Source organism: Uranotaenia lowii, chromosome 3, assembly GCF_029784155.1.
Source record: "Uranotaenia lowii strain MFRU-FL chromosome 3, ASM2978415v1, whole genome shotgun sequence".
Classification (NCBI taxonomy): Eukaryota; Metazoa; Arthropoda; class Insecta; order Diptera; family Culicidae; genus Uranotaenia; species Uranotaenia lowii.
The window spans coordinates 324070700-324097522 of NC_073693.1; the positions used below are offsets into that span (position 1 = coordinate 324070700).

Genomic DNA, 26823 nt, shown 5'->3' on the forward strand with positions numbered 1-26823 from the left:
TCAAAATTGTCAAAATTGTCAAAATTGTCAAAATTGTCAAAATTGTCAAAATTGTCAAAATTGTCAAAATTGTCAAAATTGTCAAAATTGTCAAAATTGTCAAAATTGTCAAAATTGTCAAAATTGTCAAAATTGTCAAAATTGTCAAAATTGTCAAAATTGTCAAAATTGTCAAAATTGTCAAAATTGTCAAAATTGTCAAAATTGTCAAAATTGTCAAAATTGTCAAAATTGTCAAAATTGTCAAAATTGTCAAAATTGTCAAAATTGTCAAAATTGTCAAAATTGTCAAAATTGTCAAAATTGTCAAAATTGTCAAAATTGTCAAAATTGTCAAAATTGTCAAAATTGTCAAAATTGTCAAAATTGTCAAAATTGTCAAAATTGTCAAAATTGTCAAAATTGTCAAAATTGTCAAAATTGTCAAAATTGTCAAAATTGTCAAAACTGTCAAAATTGTCAAAATTGTCAAAATTGTCAAAATTGTCAAAATTGTCAAAATTGTCAAAATTGTCAAAATTGTCAAAATTGTCAAAATTGTCAAAATTGTCAAAATTGTCAAAATTGTCAAAATTGTCAAAATTGTCAAAATTGTCAAAATTGTCAAAATTGTCAAAATTGTCAAAATTGTCAAAATTGTCAAAATTGTCAAGTCAAATTTGTCAAAATTTGTCAAAATTGTCAAAATTGTCAAAATTGTCAAAATTGTCAAAATTGTCAAAATTGTCAAAATTGTCAAAATTGTCAAAATTGTCAAAATTGTCAAAATTGTCAAAATTGTCAAAATTGTCAAAATTGTCAAAATTGTCAAAATTGTCAAAATTGTCAAAATTGTCAAAATTGTCAAAATTGTCAAAATTGTCAAAATTGTCAAAATTGTCAAAATTGTCAAAATTGTCAAAATTGTCAAAATTGTCAAAATTGTCAAAATTGTCAAAATTGTCAAAATTGTCAAAATTGTCAAAATTTTCAAAATTGTCAAAATTGTCAAAATTGTCAAAATTGTCAAAATTGTCAAAATTTACAAAATTGACAAAATTGTCAAAATTATCAAAATTGACAAAATTGTCAAAATTGTCAAAATTGTCAAGATTGTCAAAATTGTCAAAATTGTCAAAATTGTCAAAATTGTCAAAATTGTCAAAATTGTCAAAATTGTCAAAATTGTCAAAATTGTCAAAATTGTCAAAATTGTCAAAATTGTCAAAATTTGTCAAAATTGTCAAAATTGTCAAAATTGTCAAAATTGTCAAAATTGTCAAAATTGTCAAAATTGTCAAAATTGTCAAAATTGTCAAAATTGTCAAAATTGTCAAAATTGTCAAAATTGTCAAAATTGTCAAAATTGTCAAAATTGTCTAAATTGTCAAAATTGTCAAAATTGTCAAAATTGTCAAAATTGTCAAAATTGTCAAAATTGTCAAAATTGTCAAAATTGTCAAAATTGTCAAAATTGTCAAAATTGTCAAAATTGTCAAAATTGTCAAAATTGTCAAAATTGTCAAAATTGTCAAAATGGTCAAAATTGTCAAAACTGTCAAAATTGTCAAAATTGTCAAAATTGTCAATATTGTCAATATTGACAAAATTGTCAAAATTGTCAAAATTGTCAAAATTGTCAAAATTGTCAAAATTGTCAAAATTGTCAAAATTGTCAAAATTGTCAAAATTGTCAAAATTGTAAAAATTGTCGAAATTGTCAAAATCGTCAAAATTGTCAAAATTGTCAAAATTGTCAAAATTGTCAAAATTGTCAAAATTGTCAAAATTGTCAAAATTGTCAAAATTGTCAAAATTGTCAAAATTGTCAAAATTGTCAAAATTGTCAAAATTGTCAAAATTGTCAAAATTGTCAAAATTGTCAAAATTGTCAAAATTGTCAAAATTGTCAAAATTGTCAAAATTGTCAAAATTGTCAAAATTGTCAAAATTGTCAAAATTGTCAAAATTGTCAAAATTGTCAAAATTGTCAAAATTGTCAAAATTGTCAAAATTGTCAAAATTGTCAAAATTGTCAAAATTGTCAAAATTGTCAAAATTGTCAAAATTGTCAAAATTGTCAAAATTGTCAAAATTGTCAAAATTGTCAAAATTGTCAAAATTGTCAAAATTGTCAAAATTATCAAAATTGTCAAAATTGTCAAAATTGTCAAAATTGTCAAAATTGTCAAAATTGTCAAAATTGTCAAAATTGTCAAAATTGTCAAAATTGTCAAAATTGTCAAAATTGTCAAAATTGTCAAAATTGTCAAAATTGTCAAAATTGTCAAAATTGTCAAAATTGTCAAAATTGTCAAAATTGTCAAAATTGTCAAAATTGTCAAAATTGTCAAAATTTTTAAAAATTGTCAAAATTGTCAAAATTGTCAAAATTGTCCAAATGGTCAAAATTGGCAAAATTGTTAACAATATTTAACAAAAATCATATATTTCACATCGACGTTGAGTGCTGGGAAGCTTATCCTTAAAATTGCTTCTTTACAACCACAAAGTACAAATTTTACGTTCTGCACCATATGCTTGGTACAAATGTTTTTAATTAGATCAAACTATTTTTGAAAACTTCAAACTCTTCCGGTACGAAAATAGTACCAAAACCGAAAATCACGTTCCACTTTTAGGTTAGGATCGATTTTTCGGTCCGAATTGCTTCCAAAACTCTGGACCAACAGTATTCCTGCTCCAAAGATAGAACGAACCGTTTTCTTTTGCTCAATCTGATTACATTCAAGCTTTTTTTTCATCTCTTGTTTTTGGACAAAAGGATTCAACCAGAAGCAAGTTAGCACATCCCCATGCATCGACGAGGAAAAACAAAATGTTATCCTTTTCCCCCGAAATTACAGTCAGCAAATAAAATCATGTAACAACTTACCCGGAGTTAAGGCTCTTCCGCGTTTCCTTCCCCCGATCTAGCAGCAGCGAATTGCTGATCAGCTCTGCTTGTGCCGAATGATGATGATGCTGATACCCAGCCACCAGATGGTGCTGCTGTCCTTGTTGTTTGCCGCCAAAAGGGTCATTTCCGGTGCTGTTTTTCAGATTGTTCTGCACCAGCAGCTTGCTCTTGGTGTCATCCAAGTTGTTGCTGTTGTTGTTATTGATCTGGTTTAGCTTCTGTTGCTGCCGAAGGATTTGTTGTTGCGATTGCGGATGCTGAGGATTGCTTCCGGGTGCGGTTGGCTGTTGCGTCACCACAGGCCCTAGATTAGCGGACACTTGTCTCAGCTGCTGTTGCTGAGAAGTGTTGTTGTTGTTGTTGTTGTTGTTGCTACTTCCGTTACTACTACTATTGCTGGTGTTATTGTTGTTGTTGTTGTTGTTGTTGTTGTTGTTGTTGTTGTTGTTGTTGTTACTATTGGCTTGGTCCTTTTTCTGTTCGGACCGTTGCAGGATAAACTGCACATCGCTCGAGTACTCGCCCCATTTCATCAGGATCTTCAGCGGATTCTCGTGCGGTGCCAGCAGCCGTTCGTTGTTGCGCCACCGTTCGATGAGCGTGAATCGGCCCGTCTTTCCGGTGGCATGGGCCAAGGCGAAAACCACGTCCTGTGTGGAGACGAAGAGACCAGGAAAAAAATCCACCCACGCCGTGTCGTCGTCCAATGTGAAAAACGACGGAAGCCGCAGTCAGATATGGTCCCGGAAGAAGGCCGCCGGGAAACGGAAACACCAACGAACGGTAACCGGCGAAAGGGGAAAAGAAAAAAATCGTTAGAAAAAAATATCGTTATGAGAAAAAGTAAAATATGACTGTCGGAGGCCAGAGGCGACTATAGTAGTCATATAGCACTCTAGCCAAGTAGAGGTAGACCTATCTGTAGTATCGAGCTACGAAGCTGACAAACGAGCCGCTATGCCCCAGCAATGTCAAGGAATGGAATGGAGTTTTGGTTTCGAGGAAAACCTTGGGTATGGGAAAGCGACTGCGATGATGATTTATGGCCTCTCTTCTTGGCTTCTTCATTGATATCATTAAGATGGGAGGTGGTTCTCAAACAATCTTTGTTTTGATTCATGCTTTAACTTCGACTAAACGCATCTTTCAACATATTCAACTTGCAAATTATTGAAAAAAAAAGATAAGGTTATCAATTATTTTTGAAGAAGTTGGCGTACAAACATTCAACATCCCCATCCGCAACATCAGGTTTTAAATCCATGTTTATATGAGACTTCCTGACCCGGTGTGCTTTGCCACATCTTTAATAAATGATTTTTTTTGGAGAGTTTTTGAATTTCTTTTTTTGTAGGCATCATTTTAATTTAAATTTAAACATAATTCCAAAGCTAAAGTTTCTAAATTAGTGCTGTAACTGGGGTCTTGAATTGCTCTACAAAAATGATGGAAAATCTAATTTTCCGAAACTTGATCTCTAAATTTGTTTTGCAAGATCTAGAATTTTTGCTATGTTTTTATACGCTTCATTGATTCTTTAATTATGCCCAAATGAGTGTTTTACTGGTACACAGCAAGAATTATTTCCTGTTGAATTACGCAAATTTCCTGTAACAAAAACGAGCTGGCCATTTACCGTAATCTTACAGGTCATGATTACGTGACATTTAATTTATAGTGTACAACTTTTTTACAGGACTTTTGCTGTAATAATTAATGAACCTTCGTTAATTTTTAAGGAAAACAATTTAAAATTTCAGGTTTTGTTAATTACAGGTGATTTATTTTAAAGGTTGCAGTTTTCAGTGACACGTAATAGTAAAATTTATTTTCTGTGTATGGACTCACCATCCTTTCCCCTTTCAATGCGGAAAGGGCTCACGAGCTACTATAGATATATTAATATCTAAAAAACGTCACATTTTGCTCAGATTGTCTGATTAGTTATCGAGATTAAAGAAAAGGTCTCAAATTACAACCTCTCTTGCGTAATATGGTCTCTATTGCTTGATAAGAACTCGATTTACGCCAAAAAAATGTATGAAAGCCCCCCTTCCCCTTACTATCCGCAACTGCTGGAAGGAGATAATTATCCCATTTTTTCACAGTCATAAATGCTCTCATATTAAATTCAGTCAAATATTCAGTCGAATTTCCAAAGACAAAAGCGATTATATCTATTCCCTTCTATTTCTTCGATCTAAAAGCATAAGATATTCTTCAATAATGAGCACTCGTCTAATTTAGTTTAATTACCTGTAAACGCGCTCCAATGAAAATTCGGACGATTTCCATAGTATTACCACTTACTTAAAGGATACTCGATGACTTTTCGCTTCTTGGGCGTCTATTAAAAAAAAAATTACAGTGAAATCTGTGATAAAACTTGTCGAAACAGGGGTCAAGCAATTGGAATTGCTAATTTGAAATCTAGTTAGATGAGGGTCAAGTTTGAGCAAGAAATCTTTAAAATACTAGTTAAAAAGAACGATGATCCTTATCCTCAAGCATGCTATACTTTCTTCCGCGCGTATGAAATAGAGCAAATCTGAACAGAATCTAAACATTATTCCAAAACTAATAAGAGGATTTCACTATTTTACTAAAACCTTAATTTTTTGGTAATAGGGTAGCTTTTTCAACAAAACTTTTGGATATTTCATAAATTTTCCAACATCATTTAGAAAAAACTGCATGGATGATATTGTATGAATTTTTTGGCTTATCTGACCTATTCGGCGGAATACTTAGCTCAATTATTCGGTGAGCCGAATATTTGGCCAAACGAATTCAGTACATTTGTATCAAATACCTTCCCATGAATTATTTTTAATTTTCAAACACAGGTTTTTTAATTTAAAATTTTATGCCCTGAATATTTGGTCGCCCTTTATTGGAACGTATGGTCATTGGAAGGACATGTTGAAACTATTTTTTTTTTATCAAAAAATCAGGATCGAAAAACATAATAAACTTGTTAAAAATATGAAAAAAAAATCGGAAAATTTTACTTCTAAAATCGGTAAAACAAAAAAAACAATTTTATAATATTCGGTATAATTATAAGAAAATTAAAACAAAACAAAAGATGGAGAATATAAGTTTTTTAACAATTCAGATGGATTTTTAAATTATTTGGATTTGGATGGATTTTTACTCATATCTTTTGTCAGATTTTGTCTGTCACCTCTAGTTGTTGTTTAAATGATGTTTATGAGTTTTAACATGAAGTTTAGTTTTAAGTTAAATCAATCATTGATAACTACTGAACTAATAAATACAAATATTGATTCTAAATTTGTTTATTTAACTTCATTGAATTGAAGATTAAAATTTTGATGAAGACAATGAAATATGATCCAAAAAAGTTAAATTCTACAGTTTTTTTTTAATTTGAAAATGTATCATTAGCATTAGCAAGTTTGAAAAAAACTTTTTATTTTATTGAATATTTTTTTAAAAATCCTACAAATCGAGTTGATGTTTGCTTTCAAAAATACTAAAAATGTAATTGAAGTAAAAAACCTTTTGAAAAAACTCTTCAAAATTCTCTTCTCTAACCAAATTAAATAAAGGAAACAAATAGAAATCTTTTAAAACTTTTTTCGCAGAAGTTGAAAGTACTTGAGGTCTTGAGAAAAGTTGGTTATTGATTCAAAGTTTTTAAGTCTATAATGTTTTGTTTGCCTTCTTGGTTGAATGAATCTACTGAATTAAAGCAATCGGAATATTCCCTTTAAATCAACCACGGTTTCACGATATATGTTGTTGAATTAAAGGGAATATTTCAATTGCTTTTATTCAAAAGTTTTGTCAAAAAGATGCTGAAATTTCTTAAATGATTTTTATATATATTTTCAAAAATAATTTCAAACACAGATGCTGATAGAAAAGCACTAATTGTAAATGTGGACTTAGAACACCAAATTAATCATAATAAGTTCTTGAATTCTCTGCACCTTGGAAAATATGAATCTTGTGGCCTTGTGTAATTGATCAAAACCCTCTATCTTGTAAACTTCATAAAAACTCATTCCAAAGGTAGGATTTTTGTGTGTCAAGATTCAATACATAAGGTTCATTGAATTGCAATTCCAAACTTACAATCAAAAATAAGTTCAAATTCATGATGGTTATATACTTCGTGTCGTTGAATGAAATGTCATGTTTGTAAACTACACCTACTTTAAAAAAACATGGATGATAGTATAAATGTTTGATTTTCATTATTTTTACTTTGAATATTAGCCCCAATCAACATCTCAAGATGAAATTAAAGATTTTAAAACAGATTTGATTAAGGTTTTTTTTTATGCATGTACTGATTTCATAACATGGCAACAATTTTGGTTTATTCCATGCAATAAAAATAGACATAGAATTTTTAAAATAACGACCTGGTCCTATAAAAGTTATCGGTTTCAAGCATTTTCAAAGAAATTTTACGAAAAAATTGCTAGAGTTACTAAAATTGTGCTTAAAGTATTGAAAGGTGAATTTAGCTCGCGCACGTTTTGAGATTTGGCAATTTAGACAACTTTACTAAGTTTTATAATCTCATTATTAAGTGTTGAAAAATTGTTCCATTGTGACTCAAAACTCTTTCACACATATTTGGAATGCATAAGCTCTGCCTGAAAAGATATCGTTAAAAACTTCTATCTATCACTTCTAACTTTTAAGTGTTTGCCTCTACGATGTTGACGTTTTCAACAAAATTGTAACCATTTTTACTTGCGAAAAACATGGTTACTCTAAAATGAAAAATTCAATAAATAGTTTTCTGTCTCACTGCTAGGTCACCGAAAGCTTATTTAAAAGTACCTTAGAGTATAGGTCAAATGTCCTGAAGAAGCTAAGATTAGGAAGGCTTCGTTTTGTCGTAAACAATTTTGACCCCATTTTTAAATGTTTATATTCATATTTTATATTTAAATATTTTCCCCGGTGATGATTTTGCTATCCCACTTATTGGGAGAGTAATTTAAAAATCATAAGATTTTTCTCGTAATGATTTTTTTACTGTTAAACTTTTCTGAAGACATCAAGAATACTAAATGTTTAGCAAAAAGTTTAAAGCAATGATCACTTTTTTTCCTTTTCAACCATTGTGCACTGGCTGAAAACATTCTGATTTCAGTATGACAAAATCCAAAATAAAACTTTTACGGTACCGCGATACTTTCTTGATAATTTAAAAAATATTTAAGATTTGAATTCCAAATTTTAACTCTAATACAGAATCGGAACTTGAGAAAGTTCCATAATATTAATTCAGAATTGAGACAGTGTCATTATTCGCAATTTTCATTTTTTTAATTTCAATTTTCAAGATTCACATAGCCCGAAATCGTAATTTAATAATTTTGATTCGGGTTTCAAATTTTATATTTTTAATAAGGGTCAGTTTTAAAATACAAACCAAAAGAAATCCAAAATATAAAATAATGTTTTGATTAATTTTGAAGATTTAGTTCTTGGAAAAATCTAGAGTTCAATTTATTCAAATATTCACAAGATTCTAATTATGGAATAAGTTAGAAATTATAAATTTTGTTAAGTGAAAGGACTTGTTGTTTATCTTCAAGTGAAAATTCAGCTGGAAATGTTTTTTTTTTTGGTTATGGTTTACAAAGTCTCGTAATGAAATCTCAAATTTTCATCGTAGAGAAGAAAATAAATCTGAATTGAACCAATGATAATGTTTGTGGTTAAAAAGAATGAATAAGCTTATTGCTTGCTAATTTAAGTAAAAACATGAAGTTTTTCTTAAAAGGAAACCTTCAAATATCATAGTTATTTCTTGAAACTTCATTCAAAAATTGGCTAAAAATTAACCAATTTTTAATGTAAAATAACTCGATCTTGGAAAATTCTATCGAACCTTATAATTTTTTGGTTCGTTCATGATAAAAGCCCGTTATTAGAACCAAAAACTCATTCCGAATAAAAGAAATATTTATTTTGGCTTCATCGTTGCTTGCTGTTTTCTAGGAGCGCCTATTATTCGAGTCAGTAAGGCCTTTGATTTAACTAAAGAGTGTATTCGAAAATAATACTTTATTTTGCAAATAAAATGCATGGATGAAAATGATTAAATTCTCAGTGAAGCTACCTACAGTGAGCGAAATATGTATAGCACCACTATTAGACTGCCTCAAATTTGTATGGGAAATTTGAAACCTGTGAAATGTCAAACGCTGCAGGCTAAAATTGATCCTGGGCCTAGTACAAGATCTCATGCCAAATTTGGGCCAGATCGGACCACGGGAAGGGGTCGCTCAACGAGCCTGAAGTTTGTATGGGATTTTGAGACATTTTGTTCGAGATGAACATGAAAAACCAGTTTTTCGTCAATAACTTTTGTCTCCTTTGACCGATTTCTTTCAAAAACGGATTTTCTTAAAGCCTAAATTATGAAAAGTATTTCATCCGAAAGTTTCATTTCAATTAAAGTTGAGATAAAAAAGTAATTAAGCTTCAAAAATCGGTTAACTTTTTTAGGGGTGATATTCATCACTGTTTTAATGAGGCGACTAAATGTCCGACCAGAACACTCAATGTGAAATACATGCCGTTTCGTCAAATAATGGCCGATTTTAACCATTGTTGTTGCGCTCGATTGCAATTTTTGATGTTTTTCTAATATTTGAGTTTGGATGTTATTCACTTGATAGTTCGGAAAGAAGTAAGGGCAGAAAAATGCTTGACAATTTAAATAAAAAATTGCATAACCACAGGGGCTTAAGAACATGACTGGACGATTTGTGATGCCAATAAAAAGATTCACCCTCATTTTCTATCAAAAGAAAGCTACAGCTAATATAATAAAAACGTGAGAAAAATGTAAAAGGACCTATTTTCGAAAAATTATAATTTAATTGGTATCATAAAGCGTTGGTACATGTGTTTTTCGATCTAAAAAAATTGTTGGCAGTTGAGTCGCCCAAAGGTGGAAATATTTACAATAGACTGCCCCAAATTTGTATGGGAAATTCAAAACCTGTAAAATGTCATGCGCTGCAGGCTAAAATTGGTACTAGTACAAGATCTCATGCCAAATTTGGGCCAGATCGGATCACGGGAAGGGGTCGCTCAACGAGCTTGAAGTTTGTATGGGATTTCGAGACATTTTGCTTGGAAGAAACATGAAAAACCTGTTTTTCATCAATAACTTTGGTTCTCGTTGGCCGATTTCTTTTAAAAATGGTTTTTCTTAAAGGATGGTATTCATCACAGTCGGGGTATTCATCACAGTCAGTTTGAATACCACCGTAAAAAAGTTAGCCCATTTTTGAAGCCTAACAACTTTTTTATCTTAACTCTTATCGAAATGCAGTCTTGGGATGAAATATTTATCATAATTTAGGCTTTTAGAAAAATTGTTTTTGAAAGAAATCGGCCGACGGGAACCAAATTTATTAATGAAAAACTGTTTTTTATTGGCATCACAAATCGTCCAATCGCTCTTAAGCCCCTGTGGTTATGCAATTTTTCTTTTTAATTGTTAAGCATTTTTCCGCCCTTACTTCTTTCCGAACAATCAAGTGAATAACATCCAAACTCAAATATTAGAAAAACATCAAAAATTGCAATCGAGCTCAACAACAATGGTTAAAATCGGCCATTATTTGACGAAACGGCATGTATTTCACATTGAGTGTTCTGGTCGGACATTTAGTCGCCTCATTAAAACAGTGATGAATATCACCCTTAAAAAAGTTAACCAATTTTTGTAGCTTAATAACTTTTTTATCTCAACTTTAATTGAAATGAAACTTTCGGATGAAATACTTTTCATAATTTAGGCTTTAAGAAAACCCGTTTTTGAAAGAAATCGGTCGAAGGGGACAAAAGTTATTGACGAAAAACTGGTTTTTCATGTTCCTCTCGAACAAAATGTCTCAAAATCCCATACAAACTTCAGGCTCGTTGAGCGACCCCTTCCCGTGGTCCGATCTGGCCCAAATTTGGCATGAGATCTTGTACTAGGCCCAGGTATTTCAACAAAAACAAGATAATTTTTAAAAATTTACTGTGTAAAAGTGAATAATAATGCTTCTTCGAATTATTTGGATAGATAACTGCATTTTAAGCACTTTTCTAGAATTACAAAAGTTGAAATGATGAAACAAACATTCGGGATTAATTTTGAATCAGAAAAAATAGGTTGGAATTCAAAAACATTTATTTTGTTCAGTAAACCACACTTTTTCCAGTTTCAAGTCGTAGATGGCAGCACTATCTTGCAGTTAAAACCAAATTTAGTTTCAATATTCATTTTCCAGGTTTATTTAAGCCCATATTCATCATTTTGAGGTATTTTCTCATCACAGTTTTGTGGAAGTTCACGCTGCAGAAAGCTTTTCCGGATTTGCAAAAGAATTAACAGCACAAAAATGTACAACCGCTAAAATTCCTGCTCATCTCAACTTCCGATTCAATTACAAATACAACTGCTAACCATCTGGTCCATCAAGCTCCATCACAAAGCAAAACTTTATTCTGATAAAATCGGTCCAAAAAATCACTTTTAGTGACCGTGATGCAATTCTATTTTTTTTTGGATTTAGTGATCTTTGAATTTCCAAAGCGTTCACACGGTACATGTACTTATTTCACCCAAAATCATCCAGCACTCCCTAATTAATCCCGGATATTCGAAAATGTGCATGAATTTGGTTAAATGGCGAGATAGTGCTGCTTTTTGGATTCAAACTCAGCCTCAAATCTATGTTTCATAATTTTGCATCATATTTATGAATTTTAATGAAGAAATCAAGCAGTTTTATAAAGTTTTATAGCTCAAATATCAAATTCCTTAACGCTAGAGGAGCATCTCTTTAAACCCCCGTTTATACCTTTGGAAACCTTTGGAATTCTGGAAAACTCCTAAAATGCATTTATCTGTTCAAATAATTCGAAGAAGCCTTATTTTTCACTTTTACACAGTAAATTTTTAAAAATAATCTTGTTTGTGTTGAAAAACTCAAGTGGTGCTATTCTTATTTCGCACCCCTTGTTCACGTTTTTAGTCCTCAACGTCAATTGCTACGTCCAAAAAAAGTAAAATTGTTCTTGATTTATCCGTTAAGCGATTCAGAACAAACTGTGGAAGAAAATTTTCGTAATTTTCCGTCATTCATATTTGAACAAGCAAAACACATAGTGGTGCTATTCATATTTCGCTCACTGTAATAATGTAATGTGTACATGTACAAAATTTGGTGGCAATTTGTCATGTTGTTTTTGATAGCTTTCTATACTGAAGTTCAATGACACATTTTTTAAAGCAGAATCGAGAAAAAATCTGAAAAGTCCCAGTGAGAGGCCCAAAAACAGTTGGAAATCAACTATTTGACCAAAGTTTATATGATAAATCGTTTAAGAAGTCCTAAAGGACCCAAAAGTGAGCCAAAATTTGTATAAAAGTGAAAATTATTGATTCCATGAAGTGAGAGGAATGTGAGAGGGTTTTTACAGCTCTATCCGAAAATATGAAAAGAAAAAGTGATAAAAAAAAGTCAAATTTATCTGACTAGTTCATCAAGCTGGCTTATAAATAGTACTGATTTCATTTCTACAAGAAAGAAAAGCTGCACATCGGTAAAATAAACAAAATACGGTGGTCAAATAGTGCGCAAAACATATGAACTGCTTGTGGAGAGATATTTTCAATAAATTTCGTAATTAACAGCAAAACGAACTCTTTAGCGGTCACCTGGCAGGTTTCCAACCAGTAACTTTTCGTTGACAAGTCTCTGTATTTTTCGGCAATAAACAAGGAGAAAAAATTGAACAAAAAATGTGTCTAGTACTTGAGGAGGCTAACAATCTGTGTAAACTGCAAATTACTCAGTGTTTCATAACGATTGCCAAGATGAATAGTTAAAAATACATCGAAGACTTCCTCCAGATGTGACCGTTTTCTCTGCAAAGTATTTCAAAAGGCCTTTCAAAGTTTATTCTGAGTTATTTTGAAGGTCAAGCTTCGAGAAACAGCAAATGTTATCAAAAATAGCCTTGGTTAAAAAAAGGTAGTTTGAATTATGCGTTATAGACAGCGCACGTGTTGCCCAAAAAATGACTTGACAGGACATCACAAAAATTTGCATATGTGAACATTACGTTACCACGTAAATTCGCTGAAAATTTCATCAATTTACATCCATGCGCATTGCGCATTCAAAATTATTACACTCCTTACTTCGATGCACATGTGTATAAATGTATCGAAGGATGCTTATCTGTAAAATGTATTTTTTTTTATATTTGGAGTTCTAATCTCAAGCTCCTTTGAAGAGGAGTCTAATGATCTTCAAATTAAAATCCTCAGCAGGACGCAAGCTAATTTTCTGCTATTTTTTCTGCTAATTTTCTGCTATTTTTTAAACAAATGTTTAGGGAGCTTTGAAAAGAGCCAAAAAAAAACTTATGTTAGCTGAGAACCACCCCGGAATTCATCAGATCCGTGGGCACAAACATTGTCAAACGAAATCTGGATGATGCCTTTTCGAGAGCCTTTTAGCGAAAGTCAGCCCACCAGTTGTATACCTGCTGAAATAACTCGGCGGTGGTTAAAAGGTGATATGGTGGGAGGACCCGGGATGATGCTTCCGTCAAGAAGCCATCATCTGCCTGGTCTGGTCGGATTGGGTTAGGTTTCGGTTTGGTTTGGTTTGGGAAACGATTTCGAAGGGCGACCCCGCGAAGCGAACCGGGGTTAGAGAATGCGATAATATAGCTTACCTGACAAGTGGTGACTTCCGTCACTCCGCAAACAATACGCTGAATCCCTTCGACCCATACTTTCAATTCCATTTTTTGCTTTGGCCGATTCTGGGTTCAGCCGGTTCGGTTCGGGGTGAACGTGACACAATTTACCCGGCGTCGTCCTCTTTGGAGGATTTTTCTTCAATAAGAAGCAGAAAGGGGTTTGAAGCTCCTCAAGACCACTGATTCGGATCACGGTGTTTCTCCGACGATAACAAAACGGGGTCGAGGAGGTCGCAAGGGACCTACCGGTGATCCTGACCAGAGGGAGAGGCGCTCTATTTTGCTACTCCTCAACGACAGGACCAACAGGATGGTTTGCTTCAGCTACTAGTAGAGCTTGTGGCGATACCCTTTTTTTCATTGACTTCCCCCTTATGTTTTTACCCCAGCTCCTCTCCGGATGCTATTCTTCTTCGGCATCTGCTGCTTCTGGTGATGCCTTTGTAGCCACTTGTCACTGTCATAATATTCACTTCACTCAATGCCACTGATGAGATTTTTTCCTCGGAAACTCCATCAAGAGGTATACATGTTCCTCGGTCGTCTCCCGAAGGAGCCTCAAGGATGTTTTTTTTCACTCCTTTTGCTGCTGCAATGCTATTTTTTTCCCCACTTCCCCCACTAGAAGCATTAGTTGTAGTAAGGGGGGATGAATTTTCCGGCTAAACGCCCGCCTTTGGGAAAGGGGGGATGTCGTCGAAGGCAGCAACCTATTCAGTTATGCTGAAGCTGTCGCCGGCATCGTTCTCGTCATTCGTTCACTCTCAAGTACGCACGTCTTCCTGTGGGAAAAACGAGAAAAAAAGAAGGAAAGGCACTGAGCAAGAAGAACGGATAATCAATTATGCTGTGGAATCATATTTTTCTAAGGAATTTTTTCAAGTGTGATTTTCTATAGGTAACGGCACTCATCCCGTAAGTTGTTCGGGAAAATCTTAAGGGGATTGATTGTTGCAGATTTCGTTTTCCGCTTCCAACCCACACAGAAGTTATTCAGTCATCAGACAGTTAGAAGAAGTTCTTTTTTTGTATTTTTTCTCTCCAAACCGAAAACCACACCTGGACGGAGATTACCGAAATGATCTGGGTTTCCGGAAATTTAAGTGTAATCGAAGCGAAAAGGTAAAACCTACCCCATATTGAGAAGGATACCGAAATTGTTCTGTCCTGAGAGTGTCTTAGCCAAGGTTTTTGGGAAGGCAGCCATAATCTCAAAAGGATTTGTTAACAATCGAAATTGGTTGATTGAGATGAAGTTTTTATCGTTCTGAGAAACTGGGTTAGGAACGAGCTGATGAGAAAAATTTCTCAGAAAAGCTTAAAATTTAAAAAACATTATCTTAAAATAACATATAAAACTTATAAATTGATGTTTACTAGAGATGTACCTTATACTTGTATGCGGCTAAAGGCCGATAATTGAATATTAAACTTTACAACTATTTGTCTGAATATTCGGTCGAGTTTTCAATAAAAATACAAAAGCGATTATTTCAATTTCCTTCAATCTCTACCATCTCAATGCCTCTCATTTTTTTGAGTCGATTATTTTGAACCAAATGATATTACCAGATGATGTTTTACAAAACCTTTTTCAGTTAGTTGTCTCTTGTATTTACAAAATATCACCAACTACAGAAAGGACACAAGATGTCTTGTCGATTCTAGGGCGTTTATCATCAAATAGAATGGATTCCTGTGAAATCTCGGTTGAAACAGTTGCCAAGCAATTTGAAATTGCTTATGTGATATCGAATTAGATGAAAGTAGAATTTTAGCAAGATATCTTTAAAAAGTTGTTGAAAAGATCGATGATCTTTAATCTTAAGCATGCCATACTTTTACCATACGGTTCGGCAATTCAGGCCGATTATTGGAAAAATTTGTGAAAAAGGCAAATCTGAACAAAATGTATGCCAAAAACAATCAAAAGGAAAGTGAATGAAAATAACTTGAAATTTCAAGTTTTCGTCAAATCGCTGCAGCAATATTTAAATCGTATCTTTCTATTAAACAAAACTCAGAACCATTTTGAATTTTTTTTTTCAATCGTTTTGTAACACAAAAGAATAAAATTTAAAAAAAAAATGTCAAAAAGAAATTTGAGATTTTTATTTAATTCAGCAAACAAAAATGAATAACAGGGTTGCTAGCGATTTTTCGTTTTGAAATTCCAAAGTATTTCCCGGTTTTTCCCAGGTTTTCTCCCGGTTATAAATGATGACTTCCCCGATATTATTATACTCGTTTTTGATACAAAATCATGGTGAATGAAAAAATCAATATAAAGGGCTTCAAATTTCTAATAACTGTATCCCAAAACTTGTTAAACGGTTAGAAATCATGGCAAACATTTCGGCGTCTTCTACCAGGTAGTCTTTTCGTATCAAATTGACAGGTTGATTTTTTTTTTAGAAAATCTAACGAAATCCACAATATTAACAATTTTGCAAAAATAAGTCCGGTTAAATTTATCTTGAAACTATAATGACACATTTCACTCGCTTGTAACGCTCAAAAGTGATTTTTATACGCGTATATCGCGTATCAAAAAATCTCAAAATTGTCTAAAATTTAGATAATTCAAATCACACAAAACCAACGGAAAAAAGAGGAAAAAAGAGGTAAAATTTTTTTAAACATGTTTTATATAATTTTGAAAATCAATTTTTTTGTTGGAAAAAGTGGTTATTTCGACAACTATTCCAAAATAATTCATTAAAATATATGGATTGATTTATATTGGAATTCTTTTTAATACGTTTTGAAGCCAAAAACCACAGCTTCAGTTATACTTTTTGTACAAACCCAAAGACATTATTTGGAAAATATTGTTTTTTTTTATACAAAACAATGAATAACTTTAGTAATAGTCATTTGAACTAAAGATTCATGAATATTTAGAAATCGTGTAGAAGACAGGGCTGAGCTTTAATTGTTTGAGTGTAAGATATTATTTTTTATCAGGGTTAAGACCTTAGATTTTGGAAACTTCAAGCAACAGTTTAACGTAGAATAGATTAAAAACTTAACATTTGCAATGTTATGCTTCGTTCCTCAGGCCAATTCAAACGAAATACAAAATAACAACAATTTAAAACCAATATCTTTTTCTGGTGAAAAAGAGGTGTAACTCTGCTTAAAAACGTCTCACGCTGCCAAATTATATGCTTGCGGAGAGCGAAAAAATAAGATAACTCATATTTCTCCGCAATTAGTTAAAAAAGCGATTCAAACTTCGTTTTACTAATGAACGAAAATAAGTGTTTATGATGAGTAAATATCAAACAAGTTAATTTTCCCGGTGAGGTGCCGAAATTCCCGTTTTTCCCGGTTTTCCCGGTTCGCTAGCGACCCTGGAATAAACTCGCCCAAAGTCTGGGAAAATTTGAACAATATTTTGATATTCATTCAAGATTTGACTTATCTCGAATTGCTTATTGGATTTATTTCAAGCCTGGAAATAGCAAGAAAATCTGGAACAAACGATATCGATATACGGATACATATAAGATGTTTCTCTGAAAGTTCAAGTTATCGATTATTATATAGCTTATTCAACATTTCTTTTGGATATTTAATAATTTTTCTAAAACGATTTGAAAAATTGGAAAATTATGTTGATGTATAAAATTTAAAAATAATTGTTCGGCGAATATTCAGCGTAACGGTTTTTTGTCGGTATTCGGTACATCTTTAATTAAAAAAAAGCTATTTAAGACAACAAAAGAAGAAATTTTACACCAGTTCTAATAGATTTTGTTATTTATAACATCTGGTACAAATAAAATACGATACCTCCAAACTTGGAATATGAGAGATGAACCAGTACAAATTGAATATCCTTATAATAAGAACAAGAGAAAACTAAAATACTTAAAGATGAAGGTTTAGAATTAAGATTTTTCTAACTAAAATCATGATTATGTTTGATAACACGCAGTTAAGCAAAATCCAGTTGATTTATTTTCTGAGTTTGTCTTCCAAAGTATTTGGAAATAAGTTTTATTTTTTAAATTTACAAAAAGAATCAGTTTTTAGTGATTTCTAATGTTTTCTGGATTTTTCAAATTTTGTGTAAATATTTATGAAGAAAAAATATATTCTACCAAAACTTTAACTTAATTTAATAATTTTTAAATGATCATTTTTTTCTTTTTTTTTTGCATTCTATCAGATATTCATCAAAAGATTTTAAAACTATTTTTAAGCTAAGCTAACAGCCATTAAAATGATTTTCTCCTAACTTTTCTATCCATCTTTACCATATTGCGATTTTAATAATCTTTCTCCAAGAATATACATTTTCACCGATCGAATGCCGAAAATAATCTAACAAAGAAAAAAAAGTTTATAAAATTATTTTAAAGAAAATTATGTGTAACTCGAAGAACAACATTTTTTCGATGTAAAGAACTTTATAAGATTCACTTTCATTAACAAAAAAAAAAGCAAAATAGATATAGGTATTATAACAAAAACATAATCTATTTTTTTTTCTTCAGAATCTAATATATTTTCAAAACTACTTTAAACTTTTTTTATATTTTTTTTTTTGGATTTCAATTATAGAATTATGAAGCTGTTTTAAGTTTTTCACCAAATAATCTAATTTTTATTTTTTTTAAACCTCTTTTAAAATAAAGATTGAAAATTGAAATCTACCTTCCTTTTTTTTTCAATTCTTAATGCTTTGTTCATTGTTTGATATTTTTTCAAGCCTCTAATACAAATATGAGTTTAAAAAAAATAACAATAAATTGGTCCTTGATAAAACAAATTTTAAATAAACTTGGCAATTTCTATTTGTTCAGTCCGACGAGCGGACTGAGAAGAGAGCGAGAGGAGATGCACGCGAGTGGAGCGCCAGCCAATCAGCGAACAGCAGCCGACGCGACGAAGGTATAAAAACGCGCGCTCCCGCGCGTTGCATCTTCTTTTTTTCCCGGAAAAAAAAGCGTTGCATCTTCAGTTTGTTTTTAACCATCATCGCGGTAACATCGGTCCAGTGGAGTGGTCGACGCACGAGGAGGCGAACCAGCCAGGAATGGTCTAATCCTAGACCACCGGAAGAAGAGGCAAAAGTTGTGTGCCAGCAACAGTGCATAGGACGAAACAAGTGTAAATAGTAAACCGAGAGAATAAAATCCAGAATGTTCCAGTACTAAATTGGTGCTGTTCCTCTGTGCTTCCTCCTCGCTTGCTTCCGATCCAATCGGCTCTTATCAGAGCCCCCTTAGAAGAGTTCAGTTCGCGATCACTGTGGTGACAGTGATCGACCGGCCTTGGCCCCAGGTACAGTCCGAGGACTTGCCTCCACCGGTGAGACAACAACAGAGGTTGTCTAGGAGAGGCTCACTCCCATGAGGGGAATGAGTCCCACCGGTGGTTAGTTTTCCAAGCGCCGCCCCTACAGTCCAATGGCTTTTCATGGCCACAACATGAAATGGTCCTTCGAACCGGATTTGAACCAGTGACCTATGGATGTTCAGTCCGACAAGCGGACTGAGAATAGACGCGAGAACACCGCACCGAGAGAGCAAGACAGTTGCTCTCACTGAAAGCACGTGGAAAGTTTTAGGCGGTTCCATCTGGCGTGAGCACGTGGTTGTGTGCTTGCTCGTCAGCCTATTTAAGGGCGCATTCTTTATGCGCCTAGAAGTCATTTGCTATCAAACCGTCAGACCGTCAAGATAAACGAAAGAGTGTCTTGTGCTTCTTCGCTGCTTCGTTCCGTCGCCTTGCTCCCGGGTCCACAAACGGCTCTTTTCAGAGCCCCTTCATCTGAAAGAGTTCGGATCTCGGTCAACCAGGCGATCGAGATCCCCCCGAGCCTTGGCCGCCAGGCAGCGTCAAGAGGACCTGCCTCCACTGATAGGACAACCATGCGTGGTTGTCTCTTAAAGTCCAAACCCACGAGGAGAGCGGACCATCAGTGGTTGTTTTCCCAAGCGCTCACATCGACGCGGCCTTGGCCTCCAGGTACAGTCCGAGGACTTGCCTCCACTGGTGAGACAGCCACCAGGGGTTGTCTAGGAGAGGCTCGCTCCCGCAGGGGGAGTGAGTCCCACCAGTGGTCGTTTTGCCAAGCGCCGCACCCACAGTCCACCAATGGCTTTTCATGGCCACAACATGAAATGGTCCTTCGAACCGGATGTAGAAGCCGGTACCTTCCGACGGAATACCTCCGTCATGAGTGTGTGTGGATTGGATCGGGCAGCAAAGTAGGCGAGCGGAGCAGGAAGAAAGTCAGAGAGAAAACGAGCAATTCGAGAGGTGGAATTTTCGAGAACGAACTGGCACTACCCAAATTCCACACCGAGGGTAAAATCGGTTCAGCGAGGAACCGAAACAATCCAGAGGGAAGAAGATCCGGCGAGGAGTGATCTTCTTCGAGAGCATAATCAGCGACAGAGGAAGCCCAAAAGAAGTGTTGCTTCCACGAAACCCGTGGCGTGAGCACGTGGTTGTGTGCTTGCTCGTCAGCCTATTTAAGGGCGCATTCTTTATGCGCCTAGAAGTCATTTGCTATCAAACCGTCAGACCGTCAAGATGGACGGAAGAAATCAAAGTGTAAATAGTTTGTAAATATAAGTGATAAGTGAAGAGAAAATAAAATAGAATGTAAGCCGAAATAAGCGCCTTGTTTCTTCTGCTGCTTCGTTCCGTCGCCTTGCTCCCGGGTCCAGCTGCCACAATCGGCTCTTTTCAGAGCCCCCTTATCAAGAAAGAGTTTTGGATCTCGGTCAACCAGGCGATCGAGATCCCCCCGAGCCTTGGCCGCCAGGCAGCGTCATGAGGACCTGCCTCCACTGATGGGACAACCATGCGTGGTTGTCTCTTGAGGTCTAATCCCATGAGGGGAGCGGACCATCAGTGGTAGTTTCCCAAGCGCTCTCATCGTCCCGGCCTTGGCCTCCAGGCAGACAGTCTTTGGACCTGCCTCCACTGTTTAGCAACCAACAGGGGTTTTCAAAGCCCAATCCCAGAAGGGGAAAGGGCAAGCAGTGGTCGTTTTTCCAAGCGCCGCACCCACAGTCCACTAATGGCTTTTCATGGCCACAACACTATTATTATTTTTATTTTTAAAGAATTCTAAAAACTAGCTGAATCAGAAATCAACAAAAAACTGTCACAAATCATTCCGGATAACAGATTTTTTTTTTTTAGATATCAGATACATGATAAAAAATTTAGATTTCAGATTTTAGATTCCAAATTTAAGATTTTTTGATGTTCTTTTTTTCAGGGGTGGCGTTTTTTTTATGAGAATCCAAAAAATGGACGCGATGTTTTCTACTCTACACTCAAAGTTTTTAATCCACTATCAAATCATGCAAATAGAGTAAAGTTTTTCAGGAGTAACAATCTAGACTTAAAACTAATACCAAACCCTCAAATTCAAAAATCGATCCCAAATTCAAAATTCTGCTACAGTTTTTCGAAATATTCTCACTTTTCCTGGAAATTCATGTCTGAATATAAAATTTTAAATTAAATTGAATCCATTTCGGAAGTTTTCGTATTTCGGATTCTGTATCTAATTAAGGATTCTCGATTTTCAGTTCGAATAATCATAAGAAACGAGAAATGAAAAGCTGATTTGAAGTCGAGGTTAAAATTTGGTTTCGCATTTCAAATGAAATTTTATTCATGTTTTTCGAAAATTATATACATTTTCAATATTTCGATAATAGTTTTCCGGATATAAAAAAAGAAAAATTTTATTTACAATTCAAATTCAAAGTTGTTAAACTTAATTCTCAAAAATCAAACATTCAAAACTTCTAAATGGCGATCCAAAATTGAATAATCAGGTTTAGATTCATCATTTGAAATTAATATTTTAATTCAGATTCGCAATATAGATTGAGAATAAATAATTGAAATAATGAATTAAGATTGAACCAGAACTAGAATTTAAATAATAAATTCATAAATGAGGGCTCCAAAACTTGGCTTATAGAATCCTGATCTGGAATATTGATTGATTGAAGTGCGTTTATTTGGGAGGGTGCCGTGCGCTAAGCGATTAAGCACCCTTCTGGAATATTGAATCGGAAATCAATTTTTTTTACATTTCAGAAACCGTATAGAAATTCGGACACAGAATCAAAGTTCAATTTTTGAACTCAGGTTCAGAATTCAGATTCAGATGCGGACTCAAAATTCAAAAAATAAAAATCAACTAGTAAATGAGCTTTACAATAAACATAAAATTGTTGAGGAATTCACGAGATCATGAACAGAAAAAAAATAATCTAAATTAAACTTTTAGATTTTAAACTTTTAATCAAAATTGGTAAGCCACACAATTAAGCTAAATATCGCAAATAGAAAGAAGAATTTGAGTTAATTTTCATGCAAAAAAACTAAAATAGTACATACAAAAAATTATGCATAGGATTTTCATAATGGAATTTATATATTTTGAGAAATTTTTACTGTTAAAGTAATATTTACCTGGTCTTCAACTTGAAAATCTGCACAAAATATGTATTGTTTGACATTATTAATATTGCAATTTTTCAAATGCCAAATTAAAAACTAAAATCATAAATTTGAATAAAGTTTTTATCAAGCAAATTTGATTAAAAAAAATTTTATTTCTTCATTTTTTTGAAAATCTTATTCATTATCATCAAAGGTTAAAATATTTGATTCCGCAAAACAAATTAGAAGATCGAGTTTGTTTGATCTTAGTAAAGAATAAGTATTTTTTTAAGTGGCTCTCCTTATTAAAACTTATTTTTGGCTAAACTAGAACAAGTTTTATTTACCAGGATCTTAAACTCATTCAAAGATTTAAACTATCGATGAAACTGTCTTTCATATTTTGTTAATTCAGGTTTCATTATAAATATTTAGTCAGCCATTTAGGTAAAATAACAATTTTCTAGAGTTTCTATTTATATAAAAACTATCAATGTAAATGAATAATGAATAATCATATTATTTCTAACATGATTTGTCTTTTTTTTTTTTATTCGTGTATTGATGGACAAAAAACTATATTGAAAACCAGACACCAAGTCACCAGATTTCACATTTCAGATTTCTGATTTAAAAATTCAAATATTTAATTTAAAATTTCAGATTTCAGATTTCTGATTTCAAATTTCAGATTTTAAAATTCAAATTTTTAATTTCAAATTTTTAATTTCAAATTACAGATTTCAGATTTCAGATTCAGATTTCAGATTTCAGATTTCAGATTTCAGATTTCAGGTTTCAGATTTCAGATTTCAGATTTCAGCTTTCAGATTTCAGATTTCAGATTTCAGATTTCAGATTTCAGATTTCAGATTTCAGATTTCAGATTTCAGATTTCAGATTTCAGATTTCAGATTTCAGATTTCAGATTTCAGATTTCAGATTTCAGATTTCAGATTTCAGATTTCAGATTTCAGATTTCAGATTTCAGATTTCAGATTTCAGATTTCAGATTTCAGATTTCAGATTTCAGATTTCAGATTTCAGATTTCAGATTTCAGATTTCAGATTTCAGATTTCAGATTTCAGATTTCAGATTTCAGATTTCAGATTTCAGATTTCAGATTTTAGATTTCATCTTTCAGATTCAGATTTCAGATTTCAGATTTTATATTTCAGCTTTCAGATTCAAATCTCAGACTTCAGATGTCAGATTTAAAATTTAGATTTTAGATTTCTGATTTCTGATTTCTGATTTCTGATTTCTGATTTCTGATTTCTGATTTCTGATTTCTGATTTCAGATTTCAGATTTCAGATTTCAGTTCTCAGATTTCAGATTTCAGATTTCAGATTCAAATTTCCGATTTTAGATTGCAAATTTCAAATTTCTGAATTTTTTTAAATTTTTTTTCATTATAATTTTTTTTTAGGTTTCAGATTTCAAATTTCAGATTTCGAATTTAAGATTCCTGATTCCAGATTTCAAATTTCTGGATTCCAATTTTAATTGTCATAAATTTCCTCCTTGCGGTTAAGGAGAATATCTCGCGATTAAAGTTGGTCCTTACGACCATTTCTCAGCATCAGAATGTAACATCATATCCTTGAATGGCTGCTCGCTTTCATCTCAGAACACATTATCACGCTGTACCTAATGTTAATTAATACTATTCAGCTAATCAAACTAATTGTCGTACACCAGAATATTATCCCGGCAGCACCCAACGAGACGGAGTCTATCAGATAAAAAAAAAACCCACCCACAATCACTCAGCTTCATCTACCCTAATGGCGGGGATTAAGCTCATCTAATTCCATGTCCTCCATGTCTCCTGTCTCGAGGGTTGCGCCATCACGATCGTCGTCATTTTCCACGGCACCTCAATTTGGGACAGCACCAAATCCCGTTCTCTGAACCCATGTCGGTGTCATAATGATATCGTTATGGGACTCAATTTTTTTAAAGTATTTTTTTTTTTGTTCCCCCCCCACCGGCTCTAATTGGCCTCTGTCTGACGTTTTCACGCTAAGCTCTAAATCCATCATCCGGAATTCCTGGTTTGCCTAAAACTTAGGAACCTCGAAAGGGCAGTTTTTCTTTCCCGTGTTTTTTCCTCTTTTTTCGGGCAACATTTCCATCAACAGTGTCACGGCTCTCCGGCAAAAATTTGTCAAGCATCACTTGAATCCGCGTGCTTCCGCCTTGCTGTCTGTTCCTTCCCTCAACTGGCTGGCCGGACCAAAAGTCATGACGGATATGGACGAACCCGGCGCCCTGAACGCGAGATGAGCTGTTGTTCTGCACGTTTGCCCATCACGGTTATGGTTTCCATTTCTTTTCTCTGTTTTTTTTTTTGTTATGCTCCTGTTTTAAAGGCTTGTGTTTTTCCGACAAGAGGCCTAGCAGTGCTGCCAAGGTTTACCGTGTGATGATGTAAACATTTGCACCAAGTTTATCGTAACCTGTCATCAAGAATCAAAAATCTATTGTTTAATTACGAGTTAACCAAAGCATGTGGAGAACCAAAACAAACAGTGTTTTGGTTCTGCTCGGTGCAGTAGATAACTTCTGCTGGTGAATTGTTTCGATCCACAAAACATTGCTCTATTGAAGGATCCGAACGGTGAGTTTCAACACCTCCCCTTAATTCACAGATTGAGCAATTCTGACCAGGATTGACGGAGTCTTGATCATCATCTTCATCTTCGTCATCGCTACTCTCGCAGTCGCTCTCGTCTCGCATCATACGCTGACTGGCACCAGAATCGATGTTCCGAAGACTTCGAGAACAACTAATGACTAACCGTCGACCAGACTATCTCCCACGAAGCGCTAGCAATTTCTTTCAACAGACGAAGATAAACTCTCGACTTGCAGCTTCACGGCCTTTCTCTCTGTTACTTTTACGCTCCGAGTGTTCCGAAAAAACCGGAGAACAACGTTCAGCAGCCTGAATCCGATTTGGCTCTGAAGTGTTCCTGAAGTTACTGGCAATCGGTTACGGCAAATCGTACTGCGGGACTTGGATCAGCTTACGCGTGCTGACTGCAGCGTAGCTCCACATCACGAGAGTAGCCCTCTCAACAAACAGCTTCTTCTAACCTTCGATCCGAGTTGGATCTGAAGCTTTCGAAGATGACCCATCTCCGTTGGAGATCGCGAGGGTACTTCTCCCGTACGTCGGATATAAACTCACGCTACTTACCGCAGCGTGGCAACAGTAACCTCCTTGGTTCACCAACTTTTCCGGACTCAACCTCCTGGCTGATCTGGAACATCTTGCTCTAGCGGTCCTCTGGCTGCTGGCTGGCCCTCTGCAATGGTCCTCTGGGTAATCTCTGCGCTGGAGGTCCTCTCGCTGACGCTGGTAGCTGGCGCAATTGCTAACCGCAAGTTTAAGAATTGAGAGTACTCCTCTCACTAGCTTTGGTTTTGGATCTCTCGAAATACGTTCTTCAAGCAGAAGTATTCTGCTGCATCATCTCGCAGAGCCAAAACGTATACTGTTTTGGTTCTACGAGATGCTTTATGTTCAATTGCAATCGAAAATAAATGATCAATGATTGATGATAACAGGTGATGATGATAAACGCGTTACAAACGTTTACATCATCATACGGTTTAGCAAAACTACTCAAATTGGAATCGTGGTATCCTAACAGTGTTGAGAGATATTCTGAGTAGAAGTATCATTTTACTCGTTGAGAAATGAGTTTTGTCCCGCTTAGAGAATATGAGAAGAAGAAAGTGACAAAAAGCAATCGCTAATATAATGTGTAGTTATTGAAGGACTTGAAAATGATAACGAATAAAAAATAACTCTATTCCACCTCTGAAACCTATGTTTTCAATAATTTTTGGGGCCAGATACATCTGGATACAGAAATTACGAGTTAGTTCAAGAAGAGTACTCCCAAGTTTTTTACATGCGGTTTGCAAGTGGACCAGTCTGCAGCCAGAGGACGATTAGGAAGGAGACCATTAGCCAGAGGGACCAGTCAGCATCGAGACGACCCAGTCCAGAGGGACCAGTTAGCGCAAAGGGACTAAACAGAGGACCGTCAGGCAGCGAGATGTCCCAGACCAGCCAGGAGGTACCACCGGAGGTCAAGTTCGGGGAGGTTCGCGGATTAAGAGGGTTTTTTGTCGATGCCGTCACGAGCCACGTTGCGGTCAACATACGTGAGCTCACGTCAGACGGCCGGGTGGATTTCCTGGAGCCGCAACTGGGCAGCGCGAAGGTCGGAAGGTTCACCTGGAGGAACACCCTTGAAGAGCAGGATGAAGCTGTCAGCCTGATTGTGCATTTCTGTTAGCATGCTCGAGCACAGCTAGAAGCAATTGCTGGATTCTTCGAGGTGGTGGTTTTGGCTACGGTTAGTCACCAGTGACTTCAACCACCCCATGCTTCTGAATCTAAAGATTTCTCGAAATTATCGAGAAACAGCGTTGGTACCACTCAATACATAGTGTGAGATCAAAGGTTTTCGGTTGATGTCAAGACTCTGCCAGAGCCATACATCATCACCACAACAAAGCTGGCGAGTGTTTGACAGCCAAGCAAACTGGAACAATGCATCTGAGCTGTATAATTGAAAAGTCAATTGTTCCAATTCTACTGTACAATGTACTTGGGATTCCAGAGCTCGCCGAAAACCTTCTTTCTGTCAGAAAGTGCACCGAGAACAGGTAAAGGGTCACTTTTTTTGGGA

The 26823-nt window shown here is 34.5% G+C and overlaps 1 protein-coding gene across 2 annotated transcripts in view; it reads right to left on the reverse strand.

The window, feature by feature from the left end:
- Window positions 1-14456, reverse strand: part of LOC129754639 (myb-like protein AA) — a 40446-nt gene extending 25990 nt beyond the window's left edge. Inside the window, exons 1-3 of one of the 2 annotated variants that reach the window (XM_055750807.1) lie at window positions 13649-14456; window positions 3341-3549; window positions 2876-3304 (exon numbers count right to left, since the gene is read on the reverse strand). In XM_055750807.1, the coding sequence (XP_055606782.1) occupies window positions 2876-3304; window positions 3341-3549; window positions 13649-13720 (710 nt within the window). In that variant the 5' untranslated portion in view covers window positions 13721-14456. Of the gene's footprint in view, window positions 1-2875; window positions 3550-13648 lie in introns of both variants that reach the window. The other variant, XM_055750806.1, reaches the window with a different exon arrangement.
- Window positions 14457-26823: the final 12367 nt, after the last annotated feature.